The sequence below is a fragment of the Mugil cephalus genome, chromosome 14, assembly GCF_022458985.1.
Source record: "Mugil cephalus isolate CIBA_MC_2020 chromosome 14, CIBA_Mcephalus_1.1, whole genome shotgun sequence".
NCBI classification, from domain to species: Eukaryota; Metazoa; Chordata; class Actinopteri; order Mugiliformes; family Mugilidae; genus Mugil; species Mugil cephalus.
Window position 1 is genome coordinate 4449153 of NC_061783.1, and position 18283 is coordinate 4467435.

The following is an 18283-nucleotide window of genomic DNA, read 5'->3' on the forward strand; positions in this document are numbered from 1 at the left end:
GTTATGGCTGTTAATAACAATCCCTTTCTTTTTATTACTAAACTATACAGTTCGAATGCAGCTTTGCTCGAGTTGTTGCTTGAGTTAAAATTTCCCCAGTTATTAATGACAAAAACGGTTCAATATGTCCAGATAACAAAGGGCAATGGGAATGAATTCTTCCAGCAAAAAGCAATCCTTGAAAAACAGATGAAGGAGATTGAAAAGGAAATGAAACACCTGCAAGCGTGAAATACATTTCGGTCAAAGGAAATAAATGTTTTGCTGGACTGAAATTTTGCTGGAGCGATTCATTCTTTATGCTGGCTCTCAGGGATCCCGGAAGCTGTTGCTGTCATGCGAGTGTCAAGTGCCGTCGAATAAGACAGGGCGCTTCTGATTATATTTTTCAAAGTAAAACACTCACAAATTTTTGATGCCAACTATATAAAAAATATAATTCATATTTTCAGCTTTATGTTTTCTACAATTAAGGAACAAATTTAAAAAATGGCAAGTGTGCCTATATAGCAATTATAGCATTGTTTAGCAAAACGGAAACGCTTATTTATTTTATTTTGAAACTGAAAATGGCATGTTTTCCGGTGTGGGTCTTGTATTTTGGGTAATGTGACGCAGGGACAAATGAAGTTCGCGTTCTACAGCTGGTGATGGCGGATGTTGATGAAAAAGACAGCATGAAAAATTACCACTTAGCGTCTGAGAAAATTAACCAGGAGGCCAGTCGCTATCCTTATTGCATAGTCTGGACACCTATCCCCGTGCTATCGTGAGTTGACGCCGCCGCTGTACCTATGGACTTTTGAGGAAAAGCTCGGGACATGAAGTGACAGCTGTATTAGCTTAGCATGCTAGCAGGCGAACCGGAGCATCCTGTTGCTGGGTTCTGTCCGCTCAACTGTCACATTAGACCCGTTTCTCTGCTGGCATGAGGAGTCTGACTCACGAAAATACAAAACGTTTAAATACAAGGAACACAATTTACGATAGAATTGGTTAAGTGCATTGTTTAGTTACGTTTATCAGAGAAACCGTTTAACGCAAAGTAAACAAAATTGAGAACAACTGAAAGTTTCTACTCTTAAACTTACCCATATAGTTCAAATAATTTCTAAAGTTACAGTTTTTTTCTTATCATAGTTATGCCCATATACTAATTGTGCGTGTATATGACTTTGGTTGCGTTGCTCTGTTTATAATCTGTTGTTTTCAATCCAGCAACAACAAAAAACACGTTCCTCTCTGTCTAGTTTAAAATGTCAATATTACGTAATAAGTATTAACTAATGCTGCCCTAGAAGCAAACGTGTGGGGTTTACAACGGGAAGACATTAGATCTAGATGAGAAATCGTTCGAAAAATTCCTTATGTTTCCTCATGTTGGGCGTTGTGTTACACTTGGTTATAAATCCTACCTGAACTACAGGAAGTTGAACGAGTGCTGCATAGTTAATAGTTAATAGTTAATCGTTCCTCTGGTCGTGTCTGTGCGGTGTAGTTGTGTTATTTGGATTAATATTATGTTCTTTTTCTTGTTTTTCCTCAGATGGCTGCTTCCATTCATCGGCCACATGGGGATCTGCACTTCCACCGGAGTGATCCGGGACTTTGCTGGGCCTTACTTTGTTTCCGTGAGTAATGACTGTGCCGCTGTCGCATCTACATGAGACCGTGAGAGTATTTTGTGTACACCTTTGTGTTAATGAGCATGAGCTAAGTGCACTAGGGAATCTGCTTTAGCACAATATATCAGGTGGCGTGAGGATACACTGCACACTTTGAGTTTTAAGGAGGAAGCGTGAGTTTTGAGAGTTTAGTCAGTAAGACTGAAAGCTCAACAAACACCAAAGTGCTTCAGAGTAAAGAACAATTTTAAACTCTGGAGAGTTTTCATGCTAGCATTTGTTTTGTTGTTACATTACAATGATCACAAATGTAGGTTCTTCTTATATAATTGAACGAGACATTGTTTTTGCATTTAATGTGCCAATGCATGAGCCGACTGGATGACGTTGTCCTGAGTGGTGGCAAATAATTGAGTGATGTTCAAGTTTTCACTAGACAACCCTCTGTCTTATTTGCCACAGCCCCGTTCTAAATCCATCATGCAGTTTCACAGTTTTAATTTGGACCCATTAGGGCAGTGCACACAAACAAACTTAATGGTGAATTGCAACAAACAGGATGCGACGCACATTTCCTAAATGCTAAATGTTAAACCATGTAAACAATGCGTTCCAGGTTTCCAAAGAGCCCAGATGTGTTTAGGTGCACAGCTGAATATTCGTCACATTCAGTGTGTTTACATGCAGAGCTTAATCGAGCTGTGCTCAAAATTTGACTTTCTCACTACAGTCCTTGTCCCAGTTTACATGCAGCACAAGAAAATCGAATAACTGTTCTCCTCTTCCACACTAGGTGGCGATACGTGTCTTTTCAGCAGGTTTATACCACATTAATACGGCCCAATTTCCGGTTGACCTATTACGTGATATAATAAACTAGAGTGTTCATGCAGCAGACCGGCATTACAAACAACAACCAGACGGATATTAGTACATTTTTTAATCTCGTACGTAATGTTCACGCTACTTCAGGTGCAGATCCGCGCTATCCCTCAGACGGCTCCATTTCTCTTCTTCTTCTTCTTCTGCGATCGGCTTTCTTGGACGTTTTTGTCTCGGGGTCACGCGCAAGTGCAGCGGTCGTGGAGCATTTCGCACATGCATTATCCGATTGAAAAGTCCGATTCAATCACATTATCTGGGTGTCTTAATCGGATAATTAGAACTTCGATTTTAATTGGATTAATGTGTTTACACGCACTTAAGTTCTCCTGTTATAGTCCGATTAAGGCAATAATTTGTTTTTTTTTTTCACGTGCATGTAAACGCACTGACTGTGAGAAGCTTTTCTCATGAGAATCTTGAAAGGTTTAGGCTATCATTTTTACTGCACTGCCTTTGACCTAATTATTAAGTCTGCACCATGAAAAATAAAAAAAACCTGCCATGAGCCCAGTTAAAATGTTGAAAATGTTTTGTTCTTGCAGGAAGACAACATGGCCTTTGGAAGACCAACAAAGTAAGTCATCAAAAATCTTTGATCGGTTTTAAGTGAGTGTATTTTGAGAGGAGAAAACCCGTCTCTTTCCATCTCTCAACAGTACAGTTTGGTTTTCTCTTTAAATGTAGGTACTGGATGCTTGATGTGAGCAAAGTCTACGCTAGTGGCTCAAACGCCTGGGACACTGCAGTACACGATGCTTCCGAGGAGTATAAGCACAGGATGGTAAATAAACAGTCACGTGGGCTTGGCTTCTATTCACTCGATCGAACAGCAAGCACCAGTAATTATTTGTTTTAATCCTGTTTTCTCCAAAGCACAACCTATGCTGCGACAACTGTCACTCACATGTTGCCATGGCTCTGAATCTGATGCGATATGAAAACAGCACCTCCTGGAACATGGTCAACCTCTGCCTCCTCGTTCTCATCCATGGAAAACATGTCAGGTGAGAAACAGTAAACATGACCAAGTGTTGATGGGCAGAAAGAGAAAGACTTAGCTGAGTATATGTGGATCAAACATAATTTTCACACTTGACAAATGATGAAAAAAAGCTGAAGGTGTTCACGTTCTTGTAGGTGAACATTTCACTTTGGACAGTGCGGCAGGAAATGCTCTTGACCAGCAACGTGAGCCACCTGAACTTAGTCCAACTGAACAGGTGTCTCACTTGTCCAAGTCCTTGAAACAAGCAGGCAGAGAAGGTGGCTGCTGTGTTAGTCTGGCAGAGCTTCACCAATTGCCTGCTCATGTCCGTGTGCTGTACGCTCTCAGCCCCATTAGATCAGCCCCAACAGTGCACGCTGATTTTAAACCCACTTCCTTACAGTACAGTACACACAATGCATTTCTACTATGTAAAAGCACATACAGACTAATAGTATAGTACAGTAACACTAATAAACACAACATTCTTAAGTTTCTTATCAGGAGCCTTGCAATGTGCTGCTGAGTCACTATACAAAGTAGGGCTCAAGCTTGTGAATAAGTTTCTCTCAGGATCCCAGGGGCTTGGGCACGATTTCACAAGTATTACTTGATCCTGTTGTTTCTCAGGACACAAGCCAGTCCTGATTCTAGGAAAGTGTATTTAGGACATTTCTCCAAATAGCCTTTGAGTGCCAATATCACAAGAAAACACTAGACATCCCAGCGAGTCCTTGTAGCAAACACTATTAGAGAGTAAGAAGAAGACACAAAACAGTCCGTTACCTTCGTACCACCATCAGGATGCTTCTTTCTGCACAGTGATAATACAGTCACATACAGTTGTCTGTTGTAAAATCGTCTATTCTCAACATCTTGTCTTTTAGCAGCACACACCAGCTGCATCTCTTTGCCTCTCAGCAGGACTAAACATGAAAAAATTACGTACATGCACATAGCTACACAGATACCATCGTTACAGCAAATGCAGGGTCAGAGGTGTTGTGCCTGGTTTTCAGCAGGATGTTATAGGGGCAGTTGGGGAGGTGGTCTGTTCAGACCTTGCATTAAGAATTAAGATCTGGGTGATCTGGTCGCGTGAAAGTCGGGTGTGAACAGCCCCAGGACGCATTGAGATCACGTTTGAGACATCTGATCTCTGACCACATTCTGAAGTGGTCTGGGTCACATGTGTTCACATGTGTCTGCATTCCTTTGGTAGTGTGAAATGTTCTACTGCACCCCAGATGATGTCAGGGTGTACTTGCATAAAGAGCTCCAAACGGAACGCATTTGGACAACACATGTTAATGCCAAGTCTGAACAGGCCCACAGTCACTGCACTTAACCGTTTCTATCGACAGCGCGTTTCATCTGGTCGCCACATCCTTGTTTGCTCACCTCTCCTCCTCCTTGTGTCCGATCCAGCTGTGCAGGCTTTCTGAAGACCTGGCTGCCATTCCTGATGCTGATGGGTGCCATCCTTACGGTGGCCCTGGCCTTCAACCTGCGGTGACCCGGGATCCACAGCGGAAACCCCCCCCCCCCCTGCTGGTCAGATGTGGCGCTGATCTTTAGAACAACAAGAAGAGGGGGCATCACACGGTGTCAAGGGAAAGTAACGAAGGAGATAAAGACTTCTCACCTCCGAGAGAAGCTTGTTGGACGGGAAATGGCGAGCACACGCTTAGACAGCCTATCGCCGGCTTTACTGCAGTGCTGAAGTTGGAATATACTCTAATGGAAATGCATTTATATTCATCTACTTTGAGAGAAGGAACTGAACCCCACCCACCACTTCCAGGACCACACAAACATTCAGCGGATTACTGAACATCTGACAGCAAGTTTAATCCATCACCAAAGTCTAAAAGTTGTGTAGATAAGTTAACGGTTAAGGAGAGGTTCCTGCATTGTTGAATTCTCCGAGAGGAAACACATCCATGCCTTGCTTTCAGATTTTGATGATTGTATTTTGTAACGGACTGCGAGCGTAATCCCATGATTCAGTGCTTCCAGGGCGCCATTTTTATACTGGGAAGCACAAACATGTTAAGTCAATTAGCGGCCTTTCTAGAGAATTTACTGCATTTCATGCTTGATCTAATGTAGCTCTTCCACATTACTACAACTAATAACCTAAATACACAAGAGCAGGTTGTATTTTTAAGCATTTTCTTACTTGTATTCAATGTACTCTTTAGAATACCAAACAGTCTTCATCTTCTTAAAGAAATATTTTCTCAGAGCTATTTCATACATGCATTACAACCATCACCTCACGGTACTATAACTGCAGGTCATCTGTGCAGCAACTGTAGCAACCTCAGTGTATGTGACTGTGGTAAATATCTAGAGAAACCAAGGGAATAGTCGAGATGCTCCCGGTTTTCCGCACATGTGCCAAATGTCGGGGGATGTGTGACCAACCCAAACTGAGTCCTGTAGTGGCACGGCTCATCTGTGACTCTGTAGCTGATGAGTGAAGCGCCTGTTGGTGTGAGAGTTTTTGAAACCTGCTGTGATAGTTTTGTTTTCCCCTTCCTGCTTTTGACTTTTATGTGGAGAGTCTGTTCCCGAAGATTACCTCTCTCACACATCTCTTCCATTTCCAGTTCGACAGTCGTCTTTCGCTCCTTTTAACAACCTGAAATCCGCGCGATGGTTGGCACTCAAAACCCGTTGCCATGGCTGTCGTGAGCAGATTCAAATCCCCTCATTGTTTGCAATCAAACAGGAGTAGAAAAAAAAGAGCTGAGCCCTCTCTTTTGTCCGCGGTGCTGCCAGAAGCAGCAGGTAGCCAGGATCCTCAGGTTTTTTCACGCTCGCCGGCTGATCATCCCCCCCCCCAGCGGCTGACCAGCTTCACTCCTGCAGTTTTCCACCTCTCCATATCAGAATCTAAGGTCATAGTGAAACGTCAGCTTTAATACAAAGCGACCATCATCCTGCGTAATCCAAAGTAGATGTCATTTACATGTGGACTTCTAAACGAAGTCCGTTTCATGCAGTGAGGGTTTGACTCTAGGGCTAACTCAGTGCCACTTTTCTACACTCGGTTTTCCTCGTTGGGCTCCGGATGGAAGCAGCTTTTCTGTGGCCTCTTCTTGTGCGTAACCCGCCCATGTTGCCTGTAAATATTTGAACACATATTATACTCTACATCAGGTGCTCTCTATATACTTTGCAAACTTGATCACTCACCCTACAGATTCCTCCTCTGAATAATTTACACTGTAATTATTGTTGTCTTTACTCCACTTTCTCATGTCTGCTTGGCGGTGAAGCAGATCAGTGCCTGTGTGTGTGTGCTTGTGTGCGTGCGTGCGTGTGTGTGTGTGGCAATGTGAGAGAGCATGCACTTGCTTGCCAGCATGTGTGTAATGCATGCACACAAGGATATGAGTGAAACTGTCTGATAGAGGTCAGAGTCGACTCTTGATTAATCATCGGCTGCATTGTTTCAAAGCAGCAAACTGCCTTGTGGGTGATTTCTATATTTCTATTACTCCATATCCTTCTCTTAATCTCTATCAAGTGTCGTGTGATTTTAGTGAGATTAAATAATGTATTAGAGTGTAACAAGTTCACTTAAGCTGATGTTGATTTGATGTTCTGTGTGTACTATAGCTACAGACTCAGTAGATTAGAGCTGCAGTCTTTTTCTCAAAACATTAAAATAAGGAAAGAAATTATTCTGCCTTCAACCGTTAAAGACTTTATAACTATGAAAACACTTCTCTTTTTAAAGCACTTACAGCCAGAGATAGTGAAAACACAACTTCTTTTTGCCGTAAACTCAAATATTTAGCCAGTCAATTATTGAATTAGGATGTACAGCAGGGAGGCTGGTGCCCTCGCATTCAGAGAGGTGTTACTAAAAGGGGCTTCTGTTTAAAAAGTCTGAAAAAATCTGGAAAAGCGCTTGTTCCGCCTAAACTGCTGTGACATTTCACATCGGAGCCCAGACTCTGTGGAAAATACCAGTTTTAAACAAACAGAAAAGTAAAAAAAAAAAAAAAAAACTTTGGTTCTCTGCAATTGAGCTAAATGGCAGAAAATGGCAGACAAACTGCGTCCCTGAATGTGTCGCTTGTCCTTTAATGAAGCAGCTCATTCATGACATTCGGAGCTATGAGCTAAGGAGCCAATGAATGACCCTTTGAGATCGGCCGATAAATTTCTATACACGTATGTATATTTGAGGAAAGGGAGATAGAAGGTAAATAATACACCGGTCCTTTGTGGGGGTGCGTGTGTGAGATCATGTGAATGGTTTAATGTTGCCTGCTGCGGTGCCTTGTTGTATCCAAGAGCCAGGTCCAGGAATGTGGAGACCTCTGGTCCCGGCGATTCAGTCCACTGACAAAAGACAGTTGGGTTGCTATTATTAGTGCCACTATCCATATATACTTATACCAGTCAGCAATTTCAAAACCCTCTTTTGTTGCTCTAATCCCCAAAATATCTTTTATGCTGCAGGTCACAAAGCCCACAGGGAATTTTAGGAATCCTGCAAGTGTCTGAGCGAACTGAATGTGTTCCTGACATACAGCTATAATAATCATAATAAAGATCTCTTTTATTGTAGAAATTAGTGGGACTATTTGTTCTTGTTCTTGGAATTCCATCATTGATGTCGTTGTGACGACTGTGTTTCATCAAGGTTGTCAGCGGGAGGGATGGTGGTAAGATTTCAAGGCCGTCTGAGGCCTGAAAGGGAAAAAAAAAAAAGTCTGCTCCTCCTCCTGGATTTCCTATAAACAGACTCAGATGTGATTCCCGTAATGATGATCAGACGGTGTCACAATCAACATTAAGGAAAGGCTTTGATTCTCTGCTGTCAAGTGGCTAAAAGTCCCACTCAGAGGCTATTATCCTGCAAAGCATGGTGCACCGAGACCGGGGAGGGGAGGGGGGCATCAAAGGCTCTAAAGTCTGGGCCCCAAACACCCCTCCTCCACCTCTCACAAACCACCTGGGGAGCCGGGAATGACAGAATCCACTTATTGCAAAGCACAGTATGACTTTTATGGCAGAAATAAAGATACCTTTCAGTATCTTGTTCTGTCCGGATTTCTGGATCCACATTCAGACTCAGGTGAGAGCAGCGCTGACCACAGCTGCTGCTGCTGCTGCTGCTGCTGGAACAGTCCCCGCAATGAATTAAAGGAAAGAGAGGGCTGGGACTCCAACCACTTTCTCCTCCTCGTCCATCCTCGACGCCACAACTCTCTTCCCCAGCCTCCAGAGGAAGATCTCGCAGATCGGGACAGGAGAGAAGCCCCTCCCCACAGATCGCGGCACTGCTCGGTAGTTTTAACTTCATTGTTGGAGAAGAAGCGACGCCCCGCTTTTCCAACTACAAAGGATCAAACACCCCCCCTGTGATCAGCGCGACCCCCGGTTTTGTTCTCATGGAAATCAGACCCTGCCTCCCGGCCACACTTTCCGCAGAGATGCAAAGTTGAGGGCGCATTCCCAGCCAGGTCAGCGAACGAGGATGATGTCTCGGAGGAGCTGATCGTTTTATTCGTCCCTCTTCTTCATCTTCTGCACGTGTCTTTCTAGTCGTTACTCCTCTTTCTCTCTCTCTCTCTGGCGACCTTGAACCGCACACTTTTAATGTGTGTCCAACATGCTGGATTTGATACAGTGGATTGTTTTCTGCGCGCTCCTCGGCTCCGTTTACGCGTCGTGCCCTCCGCGCTGCGAGTGCTCGGAGGCGGCTCACACCGTGAAGTGCGTCTCCAAAGAGCTGCGGAGCGTCCCGGCCGGGATCCCCGGATACACCCGGAATCTGTTCATAACTGGGAACCAGATCAGTCGCATCGGTCCGGAGTCTTTCAAAGGACTGGATAATGTGACCAATCTGTCACTGAGTAATAACAGGTAAGACGCGTTATGAGGAATCATCGCTCTATGTTGTGTCTGTTTATCTCTGTTGCAGTTTTTGAAGAAAATAAATCGGTTGTATGACAGTTGCAGGAATTATGGTGTCTTAGCTGTATTAAATTGACATTTTTTCCAAAGTAAATGTCTGGAAGCATCCATCATTTGTCCACTCTATTTTGCTCTTGCATGTGATCGTATGTGATGTGTCTCATGGATCTCTTCGAATCCAGAATATCCGAGGTGGAATCACACACCTTTGCCGGTCTCCGCAACCTTCGCTCTCTGGATCTGAGCAACAACCAGCTGGCCGTGATTCACCCCGAGGCCTTCACCGTCCTGAACCAGTCTCTGCGGGAGCTCAACCTGAGCCGAGCCCTCTACAACCACTCATCGGTGATGGACCTGGCCACGTCTCTGCGCTGGAGCTCCCTGGGGAACCTGCAGGGACTGGACCTGTCCGACAACAGCCTCATCTATTTGCCCTCGCACGTCTTCTCCCATCTGACCAGCCTGCGGCGACTCCAGCTCTCCAACAACTCCCTGGTGGCCATCCACAACTCCACCTTCTCGGGTCTGGACATCCTGGAGGAGCTGGACCTCACACTGAACGCCCTCAAGGCATTGCCCGAGGAGGGTCTGCGGGAGCTGGACTCCGTGCCCAGAGCCGCTCTGCTGCTGGGGGAGAACCCATTCACGTGCACGTGTGGAATTGAACCCTTCGCTCTGTGGCTCAACAGATCACAGGGTCGCATCAGAGATGCCGAGGGCCTTGTGTGCGCCTTCCCGGCCGGCATGAGGAACACATCCATGCTCGCTGTCGGCACGTTGACTCTGGGATGCCACCAGAGGGACGCAGGGGCAGACCTCGCTCTGCAGACCTCCTACGTCTTCTTGGGCATTGTCCTCGGTTTTATAGGCCTCATCTTCCTTTTTGTACTTTACCTCAACCGCAAGGGCATCAAGAAGCGCATCTACGACATGCGGGATGCCTGCAGGGAGGTGTGGGAGGGCTACCATTACCGCTTTGAGATCGACTCCGACCCTAGGTTATCACAGGTCTCTGCGAGCGCCGACTTGTGAGAGGACAATCTGCCGTATTTTCTTATGTAACAGACTTTTTTTTTTCCGATGCATTTATTAGTAGAGAAAATGTAAAATATGTACAGATTCGACTGTGAATATATACCACACTGTTAATATTTCAGCCTCGTTGTTTGAAGCATGCACTGCCCACCTTTCCTCATCATCACCACTATTATGCTCTTTTGATGCAGACTGCTATCATGGTTTTCTTTGCTAAACGGACACGAATGTTCTTGCTCTTCATGTGCACACAAAAGCCACAGTAAGTGCCTAAAGTCGGCTAGGTATTATTTCCCAAGAAAAAAAAAAAGACTGATCTGAGCTCGCTTTTCTGCGCGGCACGCTCACTCGGCATTCCGTGTCGGATTTTATTTAGCTCCAAAAGAGGTGACAAAACGCTGCAATAAAGCCCTGACACTATGAAAAACACACCTCTGGGAATTTAAAGCACAATCGCTCCTTCATCTTTGAACCATTTCAAGCCCTTTGGTCCCTCCGGGCCCCGGCCCCAGGGTGCCTGAGAAGAATTAAGCCACCAAAAGCTTCTCCAAAGCTCTCCTTAAAATCACCACTCTGCTCCTCTTTGGCTGTTGGATTAGAAGAGGAGGGAGGGGGGGGACAATTCAGCACAGGCCAGCGGAAATCTCCTAGCCCCCTCATTTTTTCCCCCTCTCCGTTTTTTTTTTTTTTTTCATGAAACGTTGCTTTGTTTCAACTTCTTGAGTTTTATTGTCAAAATGATGAGAACCAGTCCCGGGCTTGAGGCCGCTGAAAGCAATCTCCCTCCCTCCTTAAAGACAACAGCCGCTCTGCAGGCTCTTTGAAGGAAAAGTCTGGCTCTCCACGTTTTTCTGTTTAGGTTTTTTTTTTCTTTTCCAATGATAAGACACAGATGATTCTGAAACACCAGCGACATTGTTTCATTCAGCGGTTTGCTCAGACCACATGAGGGAGTCAAGCCTTCAGTGAAGGGAGAAGAAGAAAGTTTTTAACATTTTACGCTCCTACAACTGGGGTCTGTGCTGAGACGAGTCAGGGAGTCAAGTTGTTTCTTGTGCATGTTTAAACTGAATCAAATTCTAACCGGACAGTGAATGAATCCCAGACTAAGTCCTCTTCTCTCAAGTGTTGCATCATCTTTGTTTTTCAGTGACAAAAAAAAAAAAACATTCTCTGTGGCCTTTTGACACTACAAGTGAGACGAACACAGACTGACAATGGCAAGCCGCCGCTCCTCCATGTGTTTATTGCTCAAATTGCTAGCTATCTAGGTATTTGGAGAGGGAAAAAAAGGGGAGGAGGAGGAAGAGGAGGAGGTCTGGAGCGAAGTGAAACAGCCTCCCATTGTTTGAAGCCAAAGTAGCATCTTCATCCCATCAAGATGTTCTCCAAACTCCTCTGATAGTGATCAAGAAATGTTTATAACACGGAGCCATTTTACTGCATGTGGAATGACAAAATAAAGCATTAGAAAGCGGTGATGTCTGTACACTCATTTAGACCAAATGTAATCTCATGATGTGTTATGAAAACAGCAGAAATGAATGCGGTCATAATGTTTGGACAAAACTCTAGGTATCATTTCTCAGCACCACATTAAGCCAGACATTTACTCGCCGAGGAGAAAACAATTGAGGCCCCGGCACGCTGACACAAAGGGCCAGCTCGGATGGCGAGACGCCTGAGATGAGCTTTGTTTTCCAGCGCCAAAAGATGCCTTGTGACACTCATTCTCTTTCCGCACTCACAGACGGCCATTATGCCTGCGTGTAATAGGATTCACTCATGATGACAAATCTGAGCGCTCGGGTCCAGCTATTGTTCAAGTGTCATCGTTCTTAATAACTGCCCGGGAGCGGAAGATCCCAGGAGGAGTTTTCATTTGCAATTACACAACGTGTCACACCCGGGGCATCAACGGGGCCGCCGGTTATTGGCGTCGGTTTGCGGAGCAGAAAGAAGAAAAATGATTCTCTGCATGTCATTACTTCCGTTCCTGCCCATTAAAGTGGGGATTAGAGACCATTCCTGTTTTTGTCTTTTTATGAGTCTGGCTGCTTGAAAAGATATATGGTCTGTTTGCTATGGCATGTGCGAGATTGTCTCAGCAGGAACGCAATGAAAAGAGGAACTTACACATACATCCAGACGTTCCCCATTAATCCCAGGGCAAAAGAGAGGCTTGTTAAAAACTAAAGAAGAAAACCCTCTCCTCTTACTATGTTCCCCGAGACTGTATGTTGCCCGTATCTGATTAAAAGATCACGTCTTTATTTCAGCTTTGCTTGCATGGCTTCCCGCAAGACATTTCTTTACACCGCTGAGGCTTTCATTCGAGGAAGCAGCTCCACAAACTTTGGACAGTTTCATGTTGCTGTATTCTGTACAGCATGTGGTTTTGTGCAAATATACATATCTGAAGTATTTCTTTTCGGGTTTCCTCCGGAGCCCAGCAGGCTTTTGATTTTATATACGCCTCCTGTCTCTGGGAACATCTTGGCGCCATTACATGGGTTTAATGGTCATGATAGGGAATATGCCTTAAAAGTGAACGCCACATCTGTGAGGAATTGAACATGTAAAAAAAAAAAAAGGTTGGAGGGGAGACCACAACAGTCAGCAGCATGACGACAGAGACGAAATGGCATTCACCCCCCTTCCACTGGCATGATGTGACAAATACAGCTGCCTCTCCCTCTCAGCTCAGGACATGTGTCATCATTTACATTTGCCATTGAATAAATACACGTTCTGCTTTTCATTTAGCTCCAAACAATCTCAAACCAAAACCCTGACTCAGGCTAGGCTACGCTCTGTTGACTGTCCTCACTTTAACAATCGTCTTATTTGTGACGGGAGATCAATGAGTTCATCGGCCCGGCTTCCAGTGCGTTTCCAATCCATCACCTCTAACAAGCCGGGTCAGTGTAGGTGGAGACTAAACTACACAAGTGGTTCCAGAGGGGTGTCACCCATTGTTCTGCTGCTCACTTGATCAATGTGGCTAATTGTGTTTGCCAGGGGATGCAAGTGAGGAGGAGTTGGTACAGCTGGCCCAACTGCCCATTAAAGCCAACCGGCCTCCCATTTATCACTTTGACAAAAGCTAGGGCCAATCCTGCTGAAACAACGTGAGGCGCCAGGTACACACACACACCTGATTCCTAGGTTTTGTTAAAACTGTATGCATGCTCTTTCTCCATGTGGATATCAACAGAGAGAGCACAATACACGGTAACATAAAAATACAGCAAATACAACACAAACGCAATGGAGACTCACAACCCGAGCAAATACAGATTCTACAATGCTGCAGGTAGAACAAATGACATATTTCTACGGGAAGAAGAAGTGACAAAAAGACTCGGAATACATCTTTACATATTGCTAATGCAGTTCACTTGCAAGTGAATCGTGTTGCCAGATTTCTTTAACTGACAAGCTCCTGAAAAGACAAAAGACTCGTGAGGATGCACGTAATCAGGATGTTAAAATAAATGAGCAAAAACAAACATCAAAAGTCATAAAGCTTTGAATAGCAAGCATGTCCCCAGCCAGGTGTCATGCAGCCAGGTTTACCCTGTGTGTTTTTTGTTTTTGTTTTTTTTTTTGGGATGAGCATTTGCATCACACGCATGTTCAAACTGAGAAGGACGTTTTCTCACTTTTTCTCAAGTTGAGTCTTTCTCAAGTTTCGTTTTCTTTGGAAGAAGATGTCAGTGTGACATTAAATTTAAATCAAAATGACTTCAGGCCTCAGTGTATGTCTGAGTGATATGTGGAGTTCAGAGATTACAGGAGGATTTTTGTCAGTGTGGTTTCGAATTTTACTTTGTAGGTAAAAATAGAGTTGGGAGGGTGAACAAAGGAATCACTTTTTCTAATAGCTTGTTAATGCTGATTTAATATAAAGCCCAAGTGAGTTTTCTCTTTCCAATAGTTATCCCAAGAGTTCCACTAAATGTGCGCTGCTTGTGCCTCTTTCTAAAGAGCAGAGAATTTCCATCTGTCTACCAGTGGACTAACATGACATCACCGGATGGCTTCATAGTAGCTAGATATGAGTAGTTGTGGTGCTTGGCTGCTGTGGTTTGGTGCTGGATGACAGGCTACATTAGCTGAAGCAATCTGGGTGATTAATGTACTAAACAAACTATCAGTCTAATATTTTATGTGTGTTTTGGTGGTTTCTGAACAGCTTCGGGGCTGGAAAACATCAGCTGTAACTTTTGTCAGTCTTTACTTTAACCCTTTAACATTCTGCTGGGTCATATATGGGACTGCAGTAGCTTTTTGAACCAATCAGAGCTCTGTACACGAGTTGTATTTGAGTAAAGGCTGCATGCAGCATGTCATTTTCTTCTGATTTCATTGATAAAAGTCATTATAGGATTCAACCAACACAGCAGACACAACCAACCAATTTTTTCAAAAGAAAAAAGTTCAGGCGAACCCAACAAATTCTTATTTTTTACTTATCTTATTTAAAAGAAAAAAAAAATAATGTTTTGGGACGACCGTGAACGACTTCCACACCTCCACCACCACTTTTACTGTACAAGTGCAACAAACTGTAAATGGATCATTTGCATTAATCTTGTTTTTAGACTCGAATTTATCCAATGAATTATCACTGTCATCTGATGTACCTATATACGACTTTATGTATCGTATCATGATTCAAGTATCGTGATATGTATCGTATCGTGAAGTTGCCAACTTGCCAATACCCACCCCTTCTTGATTCTGACTTATGTGATAGAAACTTCTTGGCTTTCACAAGACACTAAGACCATGAGTTTATTATTATTATTATTATTATTATTATCATTATTATTATTATTATTATGAGCTCCAAAAGGTTCATGAACAGCATTCAATTTACTTTGGGTATGTCCTAAATCTGTGTTTTTTGTTTTGTTTTATTTTGTTCTTGCAAAAAGTCTGGAAAAATACATGATTTTTATATATTCTCAACATTTGCACATTTCTTGTTTACACTTTTTGTTTAGCTGCTGCATCGTAGGCCTTTGAGGCTGGTGGTTTCAATCCTGTATTGTGTTGCACATGTCAGAATTGACAATAAAGTTGACTTGACTTGACTTGAAAGAGAGACCGCTGTGGCTAGCTAACAGATGACACCAGGCTGGTTGTGCAGGAGATGAGACATAAGTTGGCAGGCCTTGAAATAACCTGAATGAAGAAAGAATCGGTGTACATTAGCAGTGTATGCTAAGTAGCTTCATCTTAGTTATCATAGCTTGCTAGCTTGAAGCGTTCAAGAGAATACTAACATAACAGCAGGATTGTATATCATGAATATTCAAACAGTAAACACATTTCAAATTTTAATGATACACAAACAACACTATGTGGGCTTGTTGAAAAAAAGGGAAGACAGTGTCCTGCACCAACACAATAGCTGCACAAAAGCTTTGGTTATCACTGTAATTCCCAAGTTTCAGTTTGAATTTAAGAAAAGTCACGGTACAAATGGATGTGATTTGCGTTGAATTGTATAATCTATCCATCCCACTTGGGTGCAACCACCACTGTGTTTGCACAGCATGTATGTGTCCGCATGTCATAGTGAGATTCCTTCCTCTCTTGAAGTTTAAACAAAAACCTCTTGGTGCATAACCACAATGGGTCCCCAGACTCGCGGAAAATGGGAAACAAATGCTCTCAACATAGTCGTGTCTTGTGTGAAAGAAAGGCTCATGTAAAACATTCCACCACAACAATGCAGAGTCCTTTTGATGTGTCCAGGGCTGCATCTGCATTGATCTCTGAAGTGACTGCAACTGTAAACGCAGCAGGGGCAAGTAAGGCACTGTCTGGACTTATACCTCACCCTGCCATTACAACTGCCTCCTCACTGGGCCTCTGCTCCACTGAGGGACTGACCTGAAGCCTTGTTGTGGGCTCTGCTGTCTGACCATGAAGCAGCATATCCATGTCAGAAGTTTTGTTTTGTTTGCTGAGAATAGGGAGTTTTCAGTTGTAGAAACATATTTCCCATTGTGTCCCATTCTGTCTCGCCCTCTCAAACTCTGGATGAACCATGAATCTGATGTGCTGAAGTTTTCAAAGAAGGTAACAGTTTTCTTCTCCACTCTGAGTTCTGGCAAAGAGCCTTACAGTAGACCACGGTATAAAGACGAATTGTCTCCACAGCAACTAAATGTAATCAAGCAGCTCAATTGATTATGGCGCACCAGAAGAATAAGCCCCGCTATGATTCATTAAAGAGTCTCTCCTCTGCTCCTCTCAGAGAAAAGTAGTAAGGCCTGTGTTGCTGCTTGATTATAAATGGCCTTGACCCGTTTTAAAGAAAGGACAAGATACTCAGAACTCCTGTGATACTTTATCATCTGCTTCATGCATCAACGGGCAGGGCTGGAACAGAGCAGAGAGCAGGGCAGATACAATAGCCTGGCTGGAAACTGAAGTCATTTGTAGACACTTGGGATCAAAACCTCCTCTAGCAGACCCACAATGGTTCATATTAAATAATGAATCCATTTTTAGCTGGCTATGGTTCCCTTTCAATTTTTAGATGCAAGGAGATGCATTTTATGTAGTTATTAAAGCTGCACTCATCCATATTTTTAATGAACATTAAAGCTGCATCATCAATACTTTTCCACTGAAATGGTATGTGTTCAAAATCAGGAGGCTGGGCCTCAACTGAAACAAACTAATAACCAATGATAACACATGTGCATGTCATAAAAGACACATCTGCTTCCATTTTGTATTGTTTAACGCCCTCAGTTGATGACACATTTTCAAATTCAAAGGATCCACTGAGTTGGAATCTAATTCGCTTTTAGTTGATCTATTTTAAAATGAATGACCAATGTCTTGGTTTATGTTTGACCAGTGGTTTAGATAATCCTGCTACACTGTGGGGTTTGTTAACTTGTAGACTTACCAGTGTTCCCTGATCTAAGTAAAGAGACAAATGTTACCAGAACCATTAGAATTAATCACCAAAACTAAAGTTGTATTGGTGGGACAGAGTTGTTAAACTTCAACCCGTGAACGACATTAGCTGTAAACAGGTATGGAGGGGAGTATGATGGTGATGATGAATGCTCCAGGAATGTGTTAGGTGTGAACTCTCCATAGGTAGTATGACCTCTCGCCTTTCTGAAGGGAGGAGACTGAAGCTCATTATTACCTTCATCATTTCAAATGCTGGACCAGATGCCAGAGCGGGAGGGGGCCCGGTGCACCCAACAGGGATCTGAAGCACCTGATTGGTCAGAGGGAGAGCAACGGTTCGGAGGCCAAAGGGTAGATCTTCCAAAGAGGAGACACCATCTGCCGGCTGTCTGTCTCCACGACTTTACATTATCTTGCTACATTAAGGACTTTGAGGAGGCTCACTTCGGATGAGGACATTTTGTGTGTTTAGTCTTTATTTGGAACGTCTTCCTTCTAAATTTTCTATATTTTTGCATAAAAATTACTCAAAACATCAGCAGATTTTTCTCACAAATCGTGAAAGTAGACAAAGACTTTATTCAGGAGAATGAGCCAATAATACATATCTGTGGATATAAAACTAATTAGGCTCAGGTATTGTGGAAGGGTATGATGGCATGGACAAAGGAGCTTTTTAAGGGCTTCAGAAAATAGTTAGGGTTGCTTCAAGGTTACAAAAAACATCTCTAAAGACTTTAAAATCAACAAATCTAAAGTCAGATAGATTGTGAACAAATGGAGGAGATTTAAGGCGACTGTTACCCTCCACAGGAGTGGAAGACCAACTAAGATCACTCCAAAAGCAAGACACATTGAA

General features: G+C 43.4%; 2 protein-coding genes across 2 annotated transcripts; both read left to right on the forward strand.

Annotated features, from left to right (window-relative positions):
- The first annotated feature begins 623 nt into the window (after positions 1–623).
- Positions 624–7190, forward strand: tmem222b (transmembrane protein 222b). Its single transcript, XM_047605137.1, has 6 exons — positions 624–769; positions 1547–1631; positions 3053–3084; positions 3195–3291; positions 3384–3514; positions 4924–7190. Exons 1-6 carry the CDS (start codon positions 651–653, stop codon positions 5009–5011), a joined length of 552 nt encoding a protein of 183 aa, XP_047461093.1. The 5' UTR covers positions 624–650; the 3' UTR covers positions 5012–7190.
- Positions 7191–8248: 1058 nt separating this feature from the next.
- On the forward strand, positions 8249–12498 carry tpbga (trophoblast glycoprotein a). Its single transcript, XM_047605136.1, has 2 exons — positions 8249–9387; positions 9621–12498. Exons 1-2 carry the CDS (start codon positions 9134–9136, stop codon positions 10468–10470), a joined length of 1104 nt encoding a protein of 367 aa, XP_047461092.1. The 5' UTR covers positions 8249–9133; the 3' UTR covers positions 10471–12498.
- Positions 12499–18283: the final 5785 nt, after the last annotated feature.